Source organism: Pseudopodoces humilis, chromosome 16 (genome assembly GCF_049639895.1).
Source record: "Pseudopodoces humilis isolate 2021_Gansu_Grassland_sample_001 chromosome 16, ASM4963989v1, whole genome shotgun sequence".
Taxonomy (NCBI): Eukaryota; Metazoa; Chordata; class Aves; order Passeriformes; family Paridae; genus Pseudopodoces; species Pseudopodoces humilis.
The window spans coordinates 17,033,746-17,054,489 of record NC_142215.1 but is presented as its reverse complement, the minus strand read 5'-3'; the positions used below and the strand labels follow the sequence as shown (position 1 = coordinate 17,054,489).

General features: G+C 41.0%; 1 protein-coding gene across 1 annotated transcript; it reads right to left on the bottom strand.

The window, feature by feature from the left end:
- Window positions 1–7,579: 7,579 nt before the first annotated feature.
- CRABP1 (cellular retinoic acid binding protein 1) lies at window positions 7,580–20,616 on the bottom strand. The gene is made up of 4 exons (XM_005521407.3): window positions 20,491–20,616; window positions 19,844–20,022; window positions 17,102–17,215; window positions 7,580–7,884 (listed from the first exon to the last, which is right to left on the bottom strand). The coding sequence occupies exons 1-4, from the start codon at window positions 20,558–20,560 to the stop codon at window positions 7,834–7,836; spliced, it is 414 nt and encodes a 137-aa protein (XP_005521464.1). The 5' UTR covers window positions 20,561–20,616; the 3' UTR covers window positions 7,580–7,833.
- Window positions 20,617–20,744: the final 128 nt, after the last annotated feature.

The window sequence follows — 20,744 nt, the reverse complement described above, 5'->3', positions numbered from 1 at the left end:
CATATCTTGATTCTGTGCAGGCAGGGGCAGAGGAGGAGCAAGAGCTGCTTCCTTGACCAAAAGCAAGTTTTGGGCTGCTGAATGGCACTGGCTCTGTGTATTTCATCCCTGTTGTTCCATGAGTTCTTCTCATATTTTGTTGCCATGGATAATCCTCCAAGGCCAGCTAGCTCCTTCCATCTTCTGTGCAGCAATCCTAAACTCTGGACAGTGCAGAAACTTAGTGGACTCCACTGGGAACATTTGTCCAAACTACAGAGAGAAAACTTTCTTTTAAAAAGCACCTTTACATATATGTAGGTAACTATGGTAGTAAAATCCTTGCAAAGCAACGATGCAATTTCATAGGAGTAAGTTTAAAATTGCTGCCCAGAGTGCAGTATAACAGGGTGATTATGTGCCTCCAGGACTGGTTAACTGAGAGGGAAATTCACACCATTCCCAGTCTGTGAGCATCGTGATGTTTGTAGGTTCTCATCATTTCCTTGAGACTGATCTCATCTTTTTACGACCAGCTATGGGAACTGTTCTATTTACCAGCTGGATGTGAGTGGGCTACCATCAGAGGCTTGTGCTGTGCCCAGGACAAAGAGTGGTGGCCCCTTGCCATCCCCACAGGCTGCCTCTGCCTCCAGCCACCCAGCTGTGACGGCTGCTGCCTGCCAGAGGAACGCTGGCACCGCGTCTCTCTTGAATTGGCTCTAGAAACTTAACAGTTAACTCCTGTCTTGCTTAAAGAGAAATGTATTTTATCCCAATATCTTATTCAAGATACCAACTTCTTCTCCTCAATTTCCCTCTGTATTTACTTTGTGTTATTAGATGATGAAATCTGGATAATGGGCACCCTAATTATTTCAGCATCCAAATGACAGGCTTCAGGCAAAATGATAATTACTTATTCAAAAGTATTCATAAAATTAACATATCCTGAATAAATTCAGGCTTAATTTAACAGGCCACTGCACTTATTACAAGCATTTAGCACTGCAATTGTTTAAACTTAGTAGAGAGCAGCTTACTCTTTCAAAAAATATCCGGGTCAGAAGTAGATGTAACCATAATTTGCCCTAACAAGAGCAAATGTCAAACAGTTTAGGAAGCTATACAGCAATTTGTTCAAATGCATGTAAGTTAAAAAGCCTACAAAGAAGCTCTTCCCAGGCTTTTAATTATAGCAAAGTATCCAAACCTTTCCTTAAATTTTGTTTCGCAGCCAAAATCAAGAAGGAAAAAAGTTATAGAAAAAGTTAGAAATTCCCTTTCTCTCCTCCTCCTTCTCCCTACCTTGGATCAGATTCAGGGCTTTATCCTGAGATCCTTCTATGGTTCCAAGTATTATGTTTGTGATATTTTAGACTTTGATATGCAATGCAGTGTTCCTCACTGACATACTAACACACTAAGTACTAGCTATGGTGAGAGGGGAAAGAGCTATTTGTGTTCACGCTAAAAATCTCATGTACCACAGTGTCAACCCCCACAGCAAAATCAAAAAACTTCAGGAAAATAATGGAATGGTTAATTTCATAGCACCAGTCACCCTACCTGCAGGAGTGTCCAGTATTCCTTCTGTCACTAAAACTGTGTCACCCGTACATGTGTCATTGTATTTCAGCCTCGTTTCCCCAGACTGGTGGGAGGTCTTTCAGTCATGCCATCTCTCTGTCTTTCAGTCAGGTGGAAGTGAATAGCTCTTGAACAAAATGGGTCATTTTCCAATAAACTGAAAGAAAAATGAGCACTGTGTTCATGTGTTCAGGTCCTGTGACATGATGGCTATTTCACACACAGACAAACACACACTGCACCTCTCTTGCCTCCTTCTTCCCTTTCTTGAAAACACAGTTTTGTGTCAATACCATTTGAGACCCTGACTGTGAGGTCAGGAGAAAGGTGTCCCCCATCCCAAGTCCTGGAGTATATTCTTAGATATTTTTCCAGCAGGATGAAATGCTGGCAGTAAATCAGTAGATTAACTAATTCTCCTGTTACTTTAACAACAGCAGGGAAGAAAGTTCTGTCCCTGAAAATGGTCCTTTTACAGCACTCTGACAATACCCATAGCTGCCCTGTGACCTGTTTTGAAGATTTCTTTTATTGCTGCTACAAAATTGACAACAGCAACATTTCTGTATAACCTGTACTAATGGAAAGCATTACAGATCCTTACTATTTATTCTTCTTGTTCATCAGATAGTATTGATATCCAGTTCATTAAAGGAATTATGGAGTAAATCACACTTGAAAGTACATAATGCCAGTCAGGTCCATATGCTTCCAATTTACTTCACTAAAATACTTCTGATTAAAACACATTACTAGTGATGTGTCTTAAAAGGAACTTGGACTTCAAGCTCTGTAATAACTGCAATATGTTCTCAGTCTCTAGCCTTGCCACATGCCTAAACTCAGTGTTAAAAACTCTTGCAAGAAAGAGTTATTAGGTGCTTACTTCAGAGACAGGCTTTCTCACTGCAGTCATTGCTGATGTCCTGGCACACCCTATGGAGGATCATGCAAATTAATATCATTATTTAGATGCTCCAGGCTCACTACACATCATTATGGCACAGTGTCAGTTGTACATAAACTTCCACATATGGAACATTTTAAAAATCTCCCAACTGCAGCAAGAGAAATGGAAAGCAATAACTTCAGCAATCATCAGCATCTTAAAAGCAGCAGAATCTCATCACTGACATGGACTATATATTAGTGCTCAAAAGAACTTTCTGAGTAACTTTGATATGCAGGCTCACAGAAGTCTCAGGGAAGAGTCTTAGGCACCGAATTCTGGAGGAGACCTTTACACTGACCCACTACAGCTATTCCTATCTGCAATTCTGTAAGAACACTGAAACTCCAATTGCACCTTTATCTTTCAGCACCAGTAGCTACTTAGACACAAAAGCTCCATCCCTTTGAAAACTTTCTGTGAACTCATCAGACTTATGATGAAATCAGTCCCCCAGCCCCACATGAACATCCTATGAAGATTAACCTTGAGATACATATCTGCAGGGCTTTTAAGAGATCTGTAGTTCAGACAGTCACCTACGCTGTCACATCCTTTCTGCTTGAGCAACTGAACTGCTTCTCCTCGTGAGCAGCTGGTTTGTGCAAGAGAGAGCAATATCTGGCAGAAGACTGTGGTATTGTCTGCTGCAGAAACCATTTCAAGCCTCACCACCTTCTTCTTTCACTGCAGTGTGTGACCATACAGCAAATTCTAACAGCAAATCTTACCCAAGCTTGTAAAAGAGTTTAGCTGCCATGCTCCTCTTTGTTCTGAGAACATGTCCAAAGAACTCTGCCTGTCACAGATCATGTTGGCAGAGCATCAGGTTGTTCCACTTCTGACATGGCAGTGCTCAGAGAGCATGTATTTTAAAAGCATTCAAAGACTTTGGATAATGCAGCCATGTGGGATTTGGGGCTTCCTGTTAGCAGAAACATTGTTTGCACTCAGTGTGCAAGAAGTGATCATTTGAGCTAAAGCAGCACTAGGTCTCCAGAGCATACAGCATGCAGTGGGACAGCTCTGATCCACACAAAAAGAGCTGGTGAGACAGATATATGTGAACTGAACTATTCAATGCAGTATCACATTTCTGGCTGAATTTTTTTTTCATATTTTGAGTTTCCCACTGTGGATTATTTTGAATCCAACTTCACTGTCTGATCTGTTTATTGGTTAGGATGTTTATTTTTCCTGAAACAAAACAATACATGTTTTATGAAAGCAGCTTAAGAATAAATGATGGAAAATCAAAAGAAAAGACTGAAATTAACTCTGTGCTTTAGGGCAGAGAACATGGCCACTGGATCCTACTGTTCCTCTCATGTCAGCAAGTCTTGTGAAACATTACCCATGTACCTAGTTGCTGCAGATACCCAAATAACCCTCTCTTTGTCTCACTGTAGTAGTTGTTTATCAGCATCGAAGGTGAAGTGCTCAGTCCCAAGCCTGCAGGCACAGATGCTGGCAGTCACTTGCTCAGTCACAGCCATCCCAGTTGTGATGCACTCAGGCTTTGTCCCTGGTCTGCTGCTGCCCTTCCAAAAGAAGGTACGACTCCCCTGAAGATTCTGGTTTGTACAGATGTGTTAGATACAGAGGATGTCTAAAATAGCTGTAGAAAGTTATGTTTAGGCATAATACCAAATACTAACTTGTACTGTATCCATTCAAGGACTTTCATTCAAAGGCTTATCCATTCAAAGCCTTAAAACTCCAAGGAGGAAGACTTCTCACCTCAGCTGGCTGCATTCTGCTGCCTTTGTGTGGATAAATGCTCTCAAACATAAACAGTAGTATGTAATACACTCACAAGGAAGGTTCCCTCATGCATTGGTTTCTGTGGTCAGAAAGTCCTTTGGCCATCAGCATGGAGCACTGCAGAGCTCAGCAGTCTGGCTTGTAGGGCACAGACATGTGCAAGACAGCAGATGAGGGGATGGTGCTATTGCATCCAGTGGTCAATCCACAGCCATCCTGACAGTGGTCGGCCATGTTTGTCACCAGTCAGTGCTTGACACCTCAGAGTGTTTCCAGTGACAAAGTGCTGCTTAGAGCACAGCAGTATGAAGGGAAGTTTCTGCTTGCCCACTGATACGTGTAAATGTGAGCTGGGCTCTGTCCCTGATTGCCTAGAGCCATAGACAGCATCTCTCTGACTTGAATCTGGAAGGCAATATCTGTGAAATCCTTGGGGCCCTTTTCAGACATCCACATGCTATCAAATAATCAACAAACCACTTATGTAACCCTTAGGTGTTCCATTGTCCTGGCACCTTTGCCTATAAAAGTCCCTCCCTCCTGTGTGCTGAGAAACTTTCAGGATCCTGTTCTGCTCAGTAACCATATAACACTCAGATATCATGAGACTTCATTTTTGTGGATGCAAGCTACAGTAACTTTACTCTGCTTCTGCCACCTCATCTAGGGGTGCGGGCGTGGGTGTGAATTCATGACTTTTTACACAAAAAGTGGATAAAACTCACTCTGTTGGCCATTATTCAACTTCCATGTTCCCAAAGGAGCTAAATGTCAGCAATTAAAAAAAAAGCAGGAGACAACTGCAAAACTTTTGGCCAATAAATTCACACCAAATCCTTGAGTGCCTAGATTTGAAGGCTTTTAAATCTAAGAGGACTCACAAAATGCAATTTGGCCTTTGCACTTTCAACAATGAGCCATAAAACTAACACCCTGGACCAGTTCTTGTCTCTGTTCATAGGAATTTACCCATGCACCAGTAAGTTTATCGTAACTTCACAAAAGTAAATCAAATGGTGAAGTTCCACACTGAAATTATTAAAGAAAGGAACTTCTGTCATGCCAGACTGCAAACGAAGTTTAGGGGAACAGCTTCAAGCATGGAAGAAGAAAGTTCCCAGTTATTCAGGGTAGCTCATATCTCCAGAGCCTGTTTTTAATCATAACTCCTACAAGCTCGTTACATAGCTCACGCTTTACTACTTGGATAGTAGCTGCCAACTGGATGGAAACCTGACTCGGTATTTTCCAGTTGATGGGGAAGTTTTCTGAAGGACATTTGCTTGAGCAGCACAACAGCTTAGCTTGAACCTTCCTAGAAATGAAACACAGAAATCCCTGCTTCCATTAAATGCACTCACTGGCTTTAGACAGTGTGAGGCTCATGCCAATAGCTGACTGAACCCTCACAAGCTGTGCATCAGGGCAGTTTTAGACACTGGTGGAAAAGGTAATTGCTAAGAGCGGCATCTTTTCTTGGCTTCTTGGAGGTGGAGGCAAAGCCTTTGTGGTGCTGTTGGGCTCCTGGTGCTCTGGGATATGAGTTGTGCAGACATGTCCTGCAACACAGTGTTATTGGCTGCTCAGCCTTTATGTGGCAAGACAGTTTTGTCTGCATCCCTGAGCAGCTCTGAGTGAGCTCAAAGACTGGCACTTTTTTGTGGAGTCCCTTTGGGACAGCTGATTGCACAAGCAGATCCAGATACTTTGAAGTGGAACTTGTTTATAACAAAACACCCAACTATTTTAATTTGAATCTTAAAAGAAGATAGAAAATAAAGATAGATCCCTATCATCCTCCCTATTGGTTTTGTTCTTAGTGGGGGTTAGCTTCAGCTATACCCAAACCTCACTGAACTAATTTCAGCCCCTGCCTCAGTCTGGGACAGCATGTACTGTATTTAATTGATACCAATAGAACCAAGGTCTTGGAAGCAGGATTTGGCTTAAGGTTAGAGTGTGGAAGAAAAGAACCCTCTTTTCAGCTGCAATATGGTATTTTGAGTGCTGATGGCAGAGAAAGTAAGCATGATCTGTCAGAGCTTACAAACCCTGTGTGTTTCTCTCCTCTTGTGCCTCTGTAGGCCACACTGCAATAAATAGAACAGCTGGCCGAGTTCTCCATGGCAGTTTGGCAGTCCTATCAAAGGGGATTTCTCTGCATAGCTATGTGAGGGATGAAGAGACAGAGTAATTTGTCATGGATGTCTCAAGATGAGTAAGTTTTGGTCCTATTTTTCTTTTGTGAGTAGTGAGCAAAATCTACTGAACAAGGCATATATTCTGCTAACACTGAACTTCTTAAAAATCTTACATTATTGTGTGACATGAAGCAGAAAAATTATTCTTACAAAGATAAAATCTGGTCAGATAAGATTGGATATTGTAGTGAAATAAGTAGTGCTCCTAGTCTCAATCTCCAGACACTTCTGAGGCTGAAGAACTGAAGACTATCTGGTGCATTAGTGGAATGTCTGTTCAGCTTGAATCTCATACTTGATAGTGCTGCAGCCAGAACTCTGAGCCAGAATAAATACATTAAATTTGGTGTTTCTTTCATTTTTGAGCTATTGCCCTGGTTTGTGAAACACTTAGTTGCTCAAAGAATGAAAGGTCAAATCACCAGAAGTGAGAGTTGTTACATGGAGGGGGAGTGAAGCCATTGGGAATTCTCATCACAGGTGAGAAGGTAGGAGAAAATCAGCATTTCTCAGCTTCTTTTTTTTTTTTTTTTTTTTATGGCCAAAATAAGTAAAGTCTGTCAGTTTCTTCTGGCTCTCTGATCAGGCCTGAGGTGCTTGGGTGTGATGACAATAAGTGTTAGTCATGATCACAATGTTATTTGTCCTGTAGATGCAGCTGGGTTTTGTATTTGGATACTGTGTGTCTCAACGGGGAAGTTTGGGCATTCTTCAGAGACACAGCAGGAAAGGGAAGAGATCTCACCTTGTTTTGTCTGGTTCAGCTGAATCACAGTCCCAGCAATCACAGTATAACTAATTATTCCTTAACAGGGAGGAAGAGAGAACAATAGAGAGAGAGGAGAAAGAAGGAGAGAGGACAGAAAGAAGGAAAGAAGCATAGCTCTGGGATCAAGAGAGCAGCCTGCAGCTCTGTGAAAGGCCTTGCCATCCGCTTGCTCTCCATCCCTTTGTGTTGCCCTAGGAGGTGTTCCCTGACAGTTCAGGATCTGCCAACAGCAAGGAAACTTCACACTGACTTCAGCAGAGGGGAAAAAGTGTTTCAGTCCTAACCAAAGCACTGCTGGCTTTTCAATTAAAAACACCCCCAAACAGCTGTGAGTTATGCCCAATAAGTTTAATAACTGAGGAAACCATAGCAAGTGACAACTACAAAATACAAAGCAGACATGAAAATTGATGGCATTCAAAGTGGGAAGGGATAGTGTCTGAAATGAAAACTGAAAGCAAAACACACAAGATATAACACACATGGTCACATACAATACCGCATTAGTAATAGCACACACAGATACTCCTTATACTGGGGGTTTTCACACTTCATCCCAGATGACAAGTAAATTGATGTTTTTACTCTCTTACATAAATTCTCGTGCACACAACATCATCAGCACCAAAGGTCTGGAAAATAAATAAAAATCAATCAGAAGACATAGAACCAGCAAACAACATAATTTCAAAGTGTTATTTTTACTAAAGTAACTAGTTCTATAGCAGAAATACTTTTTCTTATGTCTTTTGACAGATGAGAGTAAAGAAAAAAGTAATTTTGAAAGAGGAATGCAATGTAAATGACCTGTTTTTCATGGCAGGATGGATTTTGTCAGAATGATAAATGATGCATAAATTCTCTTTTTCTGTAGTTTCTTGTCATGAATTGATAAATAAACATGAGAAAATAAAGTGAATTTGGAATGTACTGCGGTTATATTTAGAATCAGTTGCAGCACTTTGAACTAGAAATGCTGAGGGTGAAATTCAGATGGCACATTCCAAAGGTATTCTTTGATATTTGCAGATATAAATCCAAGCAGGCAAATGAAGTCAGTGGAGGAAAGATGAAGACCAGGAGAATGTACACCTGTAAACATAATGTTGCTGCAAGCAGCTGACAGCCCATGCTGGGACACCAAGCACTGTCTTCTGGAGAGTGGGCAGTGTCACTGACAACCTTCCTTCAGGAGGACACTGTGCCCTTAACCAGTGAGTTTGTTATCCATGATAAGGACCTGGAATGCCCTACAGATTATCAGGACATGTAGGCAGGACAGTGATTGTAGGACTGCCTGAGAAAGCCAACTGAATCCCAAAGTGTTTGTATGCAATTTCAGGTCTGGCAGGCTAAAATTTAAGCAATTAAGCATGAAGGAAACAATAGGGGCAAGAGTGAGGAAATAGAGACTGCAAAAAACTTCACATTCAGCTATGCTGACAGAAGGTTTTGAGCTCAGCACTAACAAGCTCTGAGGTGGGATGTCTGGCTGCAGTCACTGCCAAGGTCTCACTGAAAAGCATGCATTAAGAGCTACCCCAGTGCATTATGAAAATTCAGCTGGGCTATTTGTTTTAATGCTTTCTACACATGTTTTGGCCAATACTTTGAAAAGACTTAGCTTTAAAACTCTGGTTTATATTTTGTTCACTTTGTTTCGGACACAAGTCTGCTAGTATTTTGGAGATACAGACTTTGTTTTTATGCATATCAATATCATATCAGTGCTTAATATATATTTTTAGATTATACATGAATACATCTGAAAATGAACATTAATGATATGGATAGTTCTCTAATGTCCACAGCACCAGCTGCAAATACCCTTATTATGGCTTCCTTCAAAATTTCCAAATTATCCACAAAGGCAAAATTATTTCAGCAGGAGCTTTGCCAGAGAGAGGAGGTAAGAGTCAAGACCATCCAGGGCTCAAGGTTTTCTGTGGAGACTGTAAGACCCTTGCAGCAGTGATTGTCTTTCACATTCAGGCACTGCTAAGCACAGGGAGGTTTGGGTCCCCTGCTGCTACTTCAACACAAATGATAAACAGCAGTAGAACAGTTCCTGTGTAATGTTCTCCCAGAGCTGGCACAGCCCCAGTCTGGAGCTGCACAGCCATGCAGCCACCCCGTGAGATGGGAGTGGGTGCCACATCAGCCAGTTCTAATGAGAAAGGCTGCAGCAGCAGTTTGCCAAAACTCATATAAACCTCCCTGACTAATTTATGTCTGCTCTTTCAGGGAAGTTAAGAGAGAAACTCTTTCCTCTAAAGCTGTGCAACAGCAGTTATTCTCAGAACAGATCATCAGTTCTGTTGAGAAGGAACACTGCAGGGAAGAGTAGATTGAAATAGATGTGATTCATACTGCAAGGGAGCCACTGCAGATCTGAGGGTCTGAAATTGCAGTGTCCAGTTCTAAGACTGTGCTCCTGGGCAGAGCTTGCTCCTAAGACATCAGTGTAGTCTGACTGGCAGCTTCCCTGGAAGAGTCACAGGAGGGAGTGTGGAAATAAAGATTAACATTTGTGGAGGAAGAAAAATGACATAAGACTTTCTGGGAAAGCTCAGTAGTATGGGTGAGTGGCAGCATACAGATCGACTGCTGTGCACTCGCAGAGTCACAGCTCAGCGTGTTTGTGACACAGGACACAGGATCTTCATTTTGTACTTCCAACATCCAGCTCCAGCTAGACTTCTGGACTTCTGAAAATTTCAGGCAAAGGACTACATTCAAGTTACTCTGGACAAAAATCATGTGCAGAAAATATGGACATATTCAGGGAACCCAAATTTAAAAAAATCAATTGCTACATACAAGGACTCCTCAACACACCAGTCTCACAGTCTGGAAAACCACTATTATTTAACACAATAATGTCTTTAAATCTAGACTGCAAAGAGATAGAAATCAAGCAAAGCACAATTACAATTATTCTGGAGCACCATGTAACCACTGGGCACTTCTAAAACAACCGACATCCTTTCCTTGAAGACCCACCTTCATGTGGCTTCTGTCCTGTTTCAAGAATAAGCTGCATTTTTTAGCACTTAGATTTCATTCCTAATACACATTCAGATGATTAACAATGTAAATGAAGCACATAAATAAAGGGCTTTATTGTCACAGTTATGTACAAGTTTAAATGTGGACTTGAACAAAAGGTGTGTTCCTATCTTACTGTGACTATCATTTGTTAATAAAACTCCACTCAGTGTTACTAAAGAAAGCAAGGAGGAACATGTTCAAACTTGCTGCATTCTTTTCCTGTGGTAACTCACAGAAATGTCTAATGTACAGCTGGGCCCAAGGCAAGGGGAGGATCCAAATCCAAAGGGTGTTATTCCTCTGTTCTTCACACTTAAATACTTCTATTTGGTGATAGGATAATGCAGTTTAGTGTCTGTGGTTCTAATTCTAGACTCAAAAGTGGTGATAGTTCCTATTCCAATAATCAGACTTTAAAGATTTCCATGACCCAAAGCAGTAGAACTTCCAAATGAAAAGAGAAAGAGCAATTTGGTGGTGAAGTTCCATCAGAGTAATTCAAAAAAGGTGCAATACTACCAAAATGTAATTCAGATGTAATAAAAAGATGCAGGATTTCCAAACACCACCTTCTCATTGTCTTGGAAAGATCCCATTTATCTCATAAAATGCTACAAGGCAAGGCTTCTATCTAAATCTAAAATAGGATTTTAAATGTGCAACGACTGCAAATTAAAGAATTGTTTTCTTCTCTTAGCTTGTCATAATCTGTAGCTAAGAGTCCAAAGGCACACTGCAAACAAAGCCCTTTGCAGGGGGATAATCCAATAAATTGACCTCTCTCAGTTCACTCAAAATCTGATGACCACTGACATCATGAGAGATTAAAAGAGAATTACAGGGCAGTAATATATTTCTGTAGGAGCAAATCTGCTTTTTGAAGGCCTTCTTTATAAACATTTGCTGAGGAGCCTTTGTGGTAAGTAGAGCACACAGTATAATGAGGAAGAGTGTCATTGAAACAATCACCTGGGAAAGATCACTTCTGCCAGTGTATGCAAAAATCCCTTTAGCTGCTCATGACTAATCAAAATGCAGAGGCAACTACAAAAGAAGACAGAATCCATCAGCAAACTGATGGAGAAAAGAAGGTATTACTTAAATGAATCCTCAATAAAGGCTTTGTCCACATGCAAATTTCCATCTATTTATCTAGAGTAAAGATATAAACCCTCACAACGAAGGCATGTTGCCTATTTCCATTCTCCTCACGACTCCCATAATATTTTAGGAAAGAAGTTGATCCTTACAAGGCCATAGTCACTGAATGTGCAGCCTCCCTCTCAAACTTGGCTATTAATAGCAAATCACCCAATACACAATCTCATGCTTCTCAGGATATCAATTGACAGCACCATGCAAAATTAGGTGATTTCTCAAGGAGCCTAAATGTCAGTATTTGTGTTTGAGCACTGCTATATGACACAATTTCCTCCAAGTCAAGCAGCAAACGAATGGCAGAGATCTGAGACAGTGGTATCTCTCAGTTATAGCTGAAAGCCAAGTGCACAGAGGACATCTAAGCTACAAGTGATATTACAAAAGGCTGCATTCAGGATTGGGTGCAGCCAAAATGCAAATGGCTTTGGCTTCTTTCTTTGTTTGGGATGTGATCCAGACAAGGCTGTAGTAGCGAGCAGGGGCTGTAGATCCCTAAGCTCCCTTGTAAATCTGCTCATGGCAAAGAGTAAATTAAAGCATTAGGTCCATGCAACACACACGCATGCATTATTACAGGCTTCTGAACTTCTGTCAAGGCTGCTGTAATGAAGACAGCAGCAGCCCCCTCAATCTGAGCCTGATATGACTCGACCCTTCTTTTGATAATCAATTTTATATAAGATCATTCTCCAGAAGTTATAGAAAAGTTAAACACTTAGGTAGTTTGACACTGTTTGATACAAGGCTTAGGCACATCATGCATTTCAGCATTCTGCCACAAAATCTCTTTCCAAATCTGCATTGACCCTTCTCACCTACTGTTTAATTTCAGAAGCCAGCAAAATCATTTTTAAAATGTTCACTCACTCATCTAGGCTCCACAGTTCACCAGGTTTAATCAGCTATGGCATGATTTTTCTGAGGAGGGAATGTAGAATAGAAACCATGCTTGAACCCCCATCAATGTTCTGCTCTTTGACCCTTGCTACAATTGATTCTGAGAACCCCTGTGTGATAGGTGAACTGTGTAAAATGTGCTCAGAGGCTGTTTTTAAAGCCCTCCTCCAGTAATCATCCACTTTAAAATGTTTGTGTGTTATAGATTAAACTTAAATCTATAGAAGCATGAGCAGCCATGAAAGCAGCAATGTAGCTAAAGCTAATTCGAATATAAATGTGTCTCATTTGAATAGCCAATATTTGTAAGCAGCATCTTTTAACTTTGCAAAGAGAGACCTTTTGTTCTTCTGACTTACATAAGTGATTGATAGCTCATTAATGTCCCTGACAAAAACACACTGCAACAACAAAAGCATTGTGAGTATAATAAAGAGAAGAAAAGGCACTTAATTCTAGATCATAAATTTCAAACACATAAAAGAAATACATATTTTCCTGTTATATTCTCATCTTGATTGCTCAAATGCTAATCCAAATATAGTTTATGAATGTAGAGTTGTAAATACAGATATCCTGACTCTGTGTATGCATTACAATCCTAAAGTACAATACAATATAAAGATACAGTCAAGACAAATAAATGTGGACTTTGGTGGGGAATTCCCCTTTCCACCCTCCCTTGCTTGTACATTCCATGTAATTTTTATCTACATTGTCCAATAATTCTAAAAATGCAGCGCTGAAATCCCAGCAAGTGCAGCCCAGCAAGATTAGAATAAACAGCTCTGTCTGATAAAAGAAGTTGCAGTGTTCTAGTTTTAGATCAATGTTCAAATTTTCAGACCATCTTTTTTATAAAGCAGAACTTGATCCTCCTTCCCTTCTTTGGCTGAAAGAATTCTTTTTCTAACAGGACTTTGGGCCTACATCTGTCATTGTATGAGACAAATATTATTTATCTACTAATAAAAGCAGTTTATTCTCTATGCTTCAAGGAGCTAAGGAGAACTGAAGGCAACTGAAGGTAAAGAAAGCCTTTGCTAACTAAACAATATATTCTCTGCATCTGTGTACCAGAGAACATGATGTGACTTGGAAGACCATCATTTTACTCCAAGGAAATATCTTTGAAGAACATAACGAATTCTTCTGCCAGGATGCAAGAAAGATTGAAAATTATTGAGTAATATGGTTTCTATTTTAGCTCTGTGGTAGTCATGGCAAGTAAACACAGATTTTTTTTATTATTATTATATGGGCTAATAAATTAATTTTATTTAATAAGATATGTTGGAGAGAAAAAGATATCCTTACACTAGGAAAATACCATAATCAAATGGATCCCCTAAGCAATGCATCATTTTAGATCAAAATTATTTGGCAAAGCTCCAACATTTATGCAGCCAACAGAGTAAAACTAATTCCTTACCCCCTGCCTCCTACCCCAAGCTTTTCTTCAATTCATGCCTCAGTCTAACACAGTTTTCATCCCTTCTTGCAACTTCTTTCAAACTGGGTATGACTTTTCTTGATTTCTTCTGCAAATGCATCTAATAGTGAATGAGAAATCTCAAGACTTCTTGAAAGATTTCTTTGGATGGAGAAACAGAAGCAGAGCCTTACTGAAGTACATCAGGGAGAGTGAAGGAACAGAAAAGATTTGTTAGGTAAGCAGGGAGATTTGAGAAGTGTGAAGATGGGAATTGTTAAATATTTGAAGCAATAAGTGCAGTAAAACTGAACGAGAATGAATTTCAGGTCCTAAAGATCCCTAAGAGAGCTCCGAGGGTGGAAGAAGAAAGAAGACAGAGATCTCATCTTCTCATTGTGATCTTGAAGAAGTAAGTGGGGGTTTCCAAACTCAGACCCAAAAAAATTTCCCAAGCATAAAATAAAATAATCTAATATTGAATCTTTGTTCACTGTAGTGATGAAAAACCCAAAGACAGTGGAGAGACAAGAGATCAAAAGAGTCTTCTCACTAAGGGTCCTTATTCCTACCTTGTTCCCTTTTATAGCTGCTGAACACACCTCAGCCAATCACTTCAAATAGTTTAGCTTCTAAAGCCCAGTTCTCTAAAGGAATGTTCTAGGGTTTTAAAATTACGGACCACAGACAAGAGAAAAGTAGCTAATCCTCTTCTGTCTCCAAACAGTAGAACTTTTTGTTGCCTCCCAGAAGGGTTCATTTTGGCCATTTCGGCTTCTGCAAAGGACCAGAGGTCTCACAACACCATTACTCCCAGAAACACCTCATTGCTGAGCTTTGGACTGTCAGACCTTGAACATCAACCCATGCATTTAAAAGATCCGTACATTTAGTCCCACCAAATGTCATGAGGGCTTGAAAATGTTTGTCCTGAGGACCAATTACTGTCATTATAATTAATAAAGCAAAAGAGGCCACTATGCTCAAAGAGGTAGGAGAATGAAACTGTATATCATATTGAATAGCAAAAAACGCAGAAAGAATGATCTGGATCATTGGAAACAAATACCAAATTTTCATAATGGCCACAGTAAAATCACACATTGCAACCAATGAATGTAATTCCAGCTTGCCAGAGACCAGAAGGGGAAATGGAAACCAGAAAAGAATTAACCAAGCCTTTGCATATAAATCAGGATCATTTTAGGTAAGAGTAGGGAGATTAAATCACCATAATGTCAGGTGCTAGATTGCTAACAAAACAGTACATGCCATTCTGGTTTTCTTAATTTAGGAGGGAAATTGATAAATTGGACAGGGCTAAAAAAGCACTCAAATAATGATTCAATGAAAGCTGTATTTACATCAAAAGACTCAAGGTTTTCCAGTGGTTTAGTTCCACAATCTGAAAGTTCTTCTAAGAGGTGGCTTGATCAGTGGTGTTAAGAGAACTATTTGCAATAACAAATTTTAGGCATATTATTCAGGTTCTTTTATATATGTAATGACTGGAAGTTGAATCTACACATACACAAATTAAAAGAAATGTATATATTTTAAGGCAAGGAAATTACCAGTAAACCAACTTATTGAAAGTTCTGAGTTCCTATAAATGGAAATGTTTTAATAAGAAGCAAGTTGTTGTAATTTGTATCCTAACTGGAAAAATAATTAATTCAGAAAAATTCAACAGACTGCATTAAAAAAGAAAAAAGGTTTAGTGGCTTTAAATCTTTGAATCCCTCTGGTATCTTATCCAGCTTCATTATTCTTCCCCAGCAGGGTAAGTTCACATTGCTGCTTGCAGGAGGCAATTGTATTATGAGCAGCTTTCTTGTTTTGCTTGGAGCAGTGCACTTTATTTAACAGCTGCCTCATCAGCTTGTTGCTTAAATAAAAAACTACAGAAATGTATTGTTAGAAAGCTCAAAAAGTTGTAGTTGAGAATATATTTTGTCCAGTGCATTTCACCTGAAGATGCAAAGCAGAGAGCAAAGTACTTTGTCTCCTAAAGTTTTGTTATAATATAAAGAATTCCAGTGTTTGAGTCAAAAAAATTATGCAGCATTGGAGTATTCATTCATTAGAAACCAGTGTGATTTCATTAACAGCACACATCCTCATAAGGGGTGGGTGAACAGTTCCAAGGTGTCTGCGATAATATTAACACCTTAGAAGCTTTTTGTTTGTACTTGGTTAGGTTTGGGTTTTTGTTTCAGATGCAATCTTAAAAACAGAACTCCATCTGCTTTAGAGAAACACTGGGGAGTCTGTTGGTTTGTTAAAGTGCAGAGGTTTAGTTAGTGTGACAGTTCAAAACAAAACCTCCCTGCTTCGAGTTTTCTTACCCACCACTCCAGGAGCCTGTCTTCCACGTCCAAACTGATGAGGCGTAACAATCTAATCAACTATTTATCCAGAATTCACTAGCAAGAACATGTGCAATAAAATGATTCTGAACTCGAGCTGAACTGTGCTGGTGTGTCTTGACTCAGGTGTGGATACTGGCAAATTAATGTGGAGTGACCACTGAGGAAAGATGCAGCGAAGAGAGCTCTAACAGAAGTATAATCTGAATAAACAAACTGTGCATGATTGAGGGCAGGCACAGCCAGGAGATTGCAGAGGTGCTGCTCAGAATGCCCACAGTCAGCCTGCTGCCAGATGGAAGGTCACACACCACTGGAGGGATGTTGGCTGACAGCAAATGCACAGATCTCTGTATTTTTAAGAAACTCATGAAGACAATTCTGAATCTGACTCAGAGGTGGTCAGGGAATTGGGGAATGTGACAGAGATATGGGAGAATATTTTTTTTTTTATTTTTCATAAACAGAAGGGATTAAAGCATGCTAACAACATGCATATCTTTCCTGCTATATACCATGTGACCATGGATAAGAAGCAACATTATGTACATGCCTAAAAAGAAGATTCTCCAGAAATCAGGTCAAATTCCTTGATCTCACTTTCACCAGAGAAAATCTGCAATAAATCAAGCAAATTCTTTGATGATGTTGTAAATTTACAGAGCAGAAGTGGCCAACTTGTGATTATTCTATCAGTTCAAGTATGGTGAAAGTTTTAACAATCAAATGCAAGTCAGAATATGCATTTATCTCCATATGTTTTTAAACAAAAAATTAAAAGAAAGGAAAAAAAGCAACGTATTAATTGTAAGGCATAGGATTATGAAAATGGTAATCTTCCAGTTGGATTTAAGTAAGGAAAAACAATAACTCGTACTATGTGGTAACAAAGAAGCCTGTTAATATGGTGCATGTATGGAGTGAATTCAAGGTTCTTACCAAAATCAGCTCATCATTAGCTAATTCTCGAGTCCAGTACGTTTTGGGACCATCTCCCTCAATAAGAGTTTGTTTGCAATAGATCTTGTTTTCATTCTCCCAAGTTGCCAAACTCTGCAGGCAAGAAAACCATTAGGAAATACATTAATTATAGTCCCCAGCAGCACGAGACAGAGACAACAATGAGCAGGAGTGAGAATAATTGCTCCTCTAAATGAGCAACACATAGATAAGTAAAGGCAAAGGAAAAACCACCAGTGGAAAAGCGGTGAAACAAAAATTACGGTGTGATGGGGAATTTTGGAAAGAGGTATATATTAGTAACAAAGTTATTGCAAATGTCTTTTCAGTGTGAAGCCACTCAGTTTCCATCAAATGCTTGATGTTGAAAAGTGTCATTTAGGAATATGCTAATGTAGTGTCTGCATTTCCAAGCATCTTTATACGCATATGATTTGATCTGACGTTATTTATCACTACAAAGTCCCCTAAAAGTATAAACAACTGTATATATATCATGTTGTGGTCATAAATAATGCAGTATTTGTCACTTACAATCTTTCCTGCTCTATGGTACTGTGCCAAGCTAACTGTAAACACATTGAGCTAACAAACTAGAATAAATCACAGCTAAATTAAAGAAACATTGTTAGAATTCAAATGTTTGTGGCATTACTTTTTTAAGGTTGTGACTCTGGAGATTAAAATACCCTTGGGCATTTTTCAAAGCATTTGAATTTGAATAATGACTATGAAACCACTGAAAAATAAAAGAACCCCAAACTACACGATTTTGTTTACCCTTCACAAACAGGCAAGCCCTGACTCTGTTGCTTTTCACTCGAGCACTGAACTATTACTCCACAGTGCAATTGAACAGCTGTGCATAAAGATACCCTGTAGAGAATGTTCAAGTAGTTGCTTTATAACTACACAGGGGAGGCATTTATTAGTCTGTGTGTGTGCATATGTATGCCTAAATTCAAGTTAACACTTCTCAGATTTTCCAAGGGGAAAAAACCCTTTACTTTGATTTAAAATTTAAAATTTTTAAATATTTTTCAAAACAATAGATTTTATAAGCCAACAAGCATCTCAAATGGCAGTTATAGAAGCTATGCCTTGAAGTACAACCGCATATGATTCCCTCTTTGCACAAACAATGGATTAGTTGGCAGTATAAAACCCTCCACCCCATAAAGTATATGAAAATATATTACCAGTCAGCAGTTTTGCCAGATACTGCAAACTACATTCTGGGGTATTATTTTATTATCTGTCAGTTTCTGCTCTGTGGCCACATCTTGGTTATATACACACACAGCAGTACAACTTATTCCTGAGAGTGGACTATAAATAATTTCACGACACATGGAAAAAATTTACTACTTCACAAAACCCATTTCTTTCAATTTTTTCCAACTTTCATAGCTTACAGCCATAATTATTGGTTTTCCATCTGCAGAAATAAGTCCTTCTCTAGAAAGCGGGTCACATTTATCATATATGCATTATGTATGAATACCCTTTTGCCAAACAAGATAAATTAACAAAGCCAGCAACATTTCCTGGACAAACTGTTAAATATACGATAACTCATCCTAGAGAGCAAGTGGATGGCCTAAATATTCACTGATTCCCAGAATCTGCTTCCTTTTTCATAAATCTATGTTGACAGCAATTGCACTGAAGACTGTAAGCTCTGAATTCTTAACGATAAAAATGGTCTTAAAAAACAACCCAAGAATTAGGAGAGATCATATTTTGGAAAGCAGATTATTTCACCAACACTGGATACTTTTAAAACTGGATCCTCATTTCAGACTACATTCCGATAATCTGTATTTGTATTTCTTTTATAAGAGTTTTATATATGCTTATATATATTTCTTTATAATTATGAGTAAACTGCTCAAAGAAAGCATAATTAACCCATGCCTTCAATAACAGTTTTCAAAAGGCAGCTATGACCACTGCCCAGGTCCCTAAAGCTCAGATCCCACATATCTACACCAGCAAGAACCTGCTGTCAGATGCTGTCAACTTAAATCCCCCTTTATGGCCACAGAAGTGGTTACAAAGGTACAGGAGCAGGGTGTCACACACAGAATGAAGCCCAAAGCACTCCAGTGAATGCCCTCTAATGCTCTTCTGCTCAAGGAGAGGGTGTAACTGTGGCTGGTTCAGTATCTGCTGAAAGCCTGTCTTACACTTAAAGAGCTGCCTATCAGTAAACTGGACATATGCACTTGGCAAGGGTGTGAAACACAATTTCAGACCCAAACCACCAACAGTCTGTGGTCCTGCTTGAGAACTCACCTGATTCAATCTAGGACAAAAGCTGGGTCAGATTTATGCACTAAATCCTGACTCTTGAGGTCTCTCTTGCTCCACCATTTCCCATATTTCTGTCAGGGACAAAAGCTGGGGAGAGCTTTCACTGCAGCTGAGGTCTTCAGGTGAGAGGGAAGCAAAAACAGAACTAAACCCTGCCAGGCTGGAAACCAGATACCTGAACTCTCCTTTTGGGACCTGTCATCAGATTTCAGTTTTATCCCGAAAGACGGACAAGAGAAGCGGTGATCATCAAGAACCTCCAAGAGAACTTCTCTTAAGAAGAGGGTGGAGGGCAGCCATGCCGCTGTCCGGGGACATGGGCACTAGATGTGTTTGTCCCATCTAGAAAGAACTTGGTAACACACATAGCCCGACACACATGCACGTGCCCCAGTCTCCTCCTACCCTGCACTTTCGTCCATCCACCGTCTCCTCCTCAAAGCTCTCCCCGATTTTGAAGTTGATCTCAGTGGTGCGGACAGTGGTGGAAGTTTTGATGTAGAACTGGTCCCCGTCCTGGCGGATCTCTACGTGGGGTTTGGAGGCGGCTGCCACCGCCACTTTCCTGAGCATGGCATTGACACCTGGGCGAAGCGGGGAGGAAGCAGAGCTTGAAGTCGCCAGCCGTGCCCTCGGCTGACCTCGGCCAGCATCACGCAGATCGGGGAGCGGGGCGAGAGGCCGGGGCACAGGGCGCAGCCCCACGGCACAGCTGCGGAGCTCGGGAGCTGCGGGGCTCCGGCAGGCTCCGCACGGCCGGCACACGGGGCTCTCGCAGAGATCCCCGCGGCTGAACGCCGGGCCGGCGGCAGCCCAGCTCCCCAGGCAGGACCGCCGGAGCCCGTAGGTGGGGTGGGAACCGTGCCGTGCCTCGACCGCCCCTCCCCGGGTAGGACTCTGAGCCATGCCCCGCACCGGCGGAAACCTCTGTTCCCGCGGCCGACGCTCGGAGCTCTCCCGGGAGACACCGGGCACCGGAGCACGGCTGCAGCTGCCACGCCGTGTCCCCTCCCGCGGGACACAGCCCTCTGCCCGGTTCCCCCGCGCCTCACCCAGCGCCTTGAGCAGCTCGTCGAAATTCTCGCTGCTCCTCATCTTCCAAGTGCCGGCGAAGTTGGGCATGGCGGGGCGGGCGCTGCGGAGGGCGACGGGGACGCGGCGCTGCTGCTCGCTCTCCGGCTCAGGCACCTTGTGAGTGGGGCGGACCGCGGCGGCAGCGGCAGGGAGAGCCGGGCACACCCACCCGGCCCTCCACCCCTTCCCCCGGGTCAGCACCACTCCGCCAGACAGCCGTCCCCCTCCCAGT

Excerpts from the sequence above, each read along its gene's own strand:
- CRABP1 (XM_005521407.3), bottom strand. The coding sequence starts at position 20,560 with ATGCCCAACTTCGCCGGCACTTGGAAGATGAGGAGCAGCGAGAATTTC. Across the intron at positions 17,216-19,843 it reads TGGATGGACGAAAGTGCAGG|AGTTTGGCAACTTGGGAGAA; the intron begins GTAGGAGGAGAC and ends TCTTGCCTGCAG. Across the intron at positions 7,885-17,101 it reads CTAATGATGAGCTGATTTTG|ACCTTTGGTGCTGATGATGT; the intron begins GTAAGAACCTTG and ends TTTATTTTCCAG.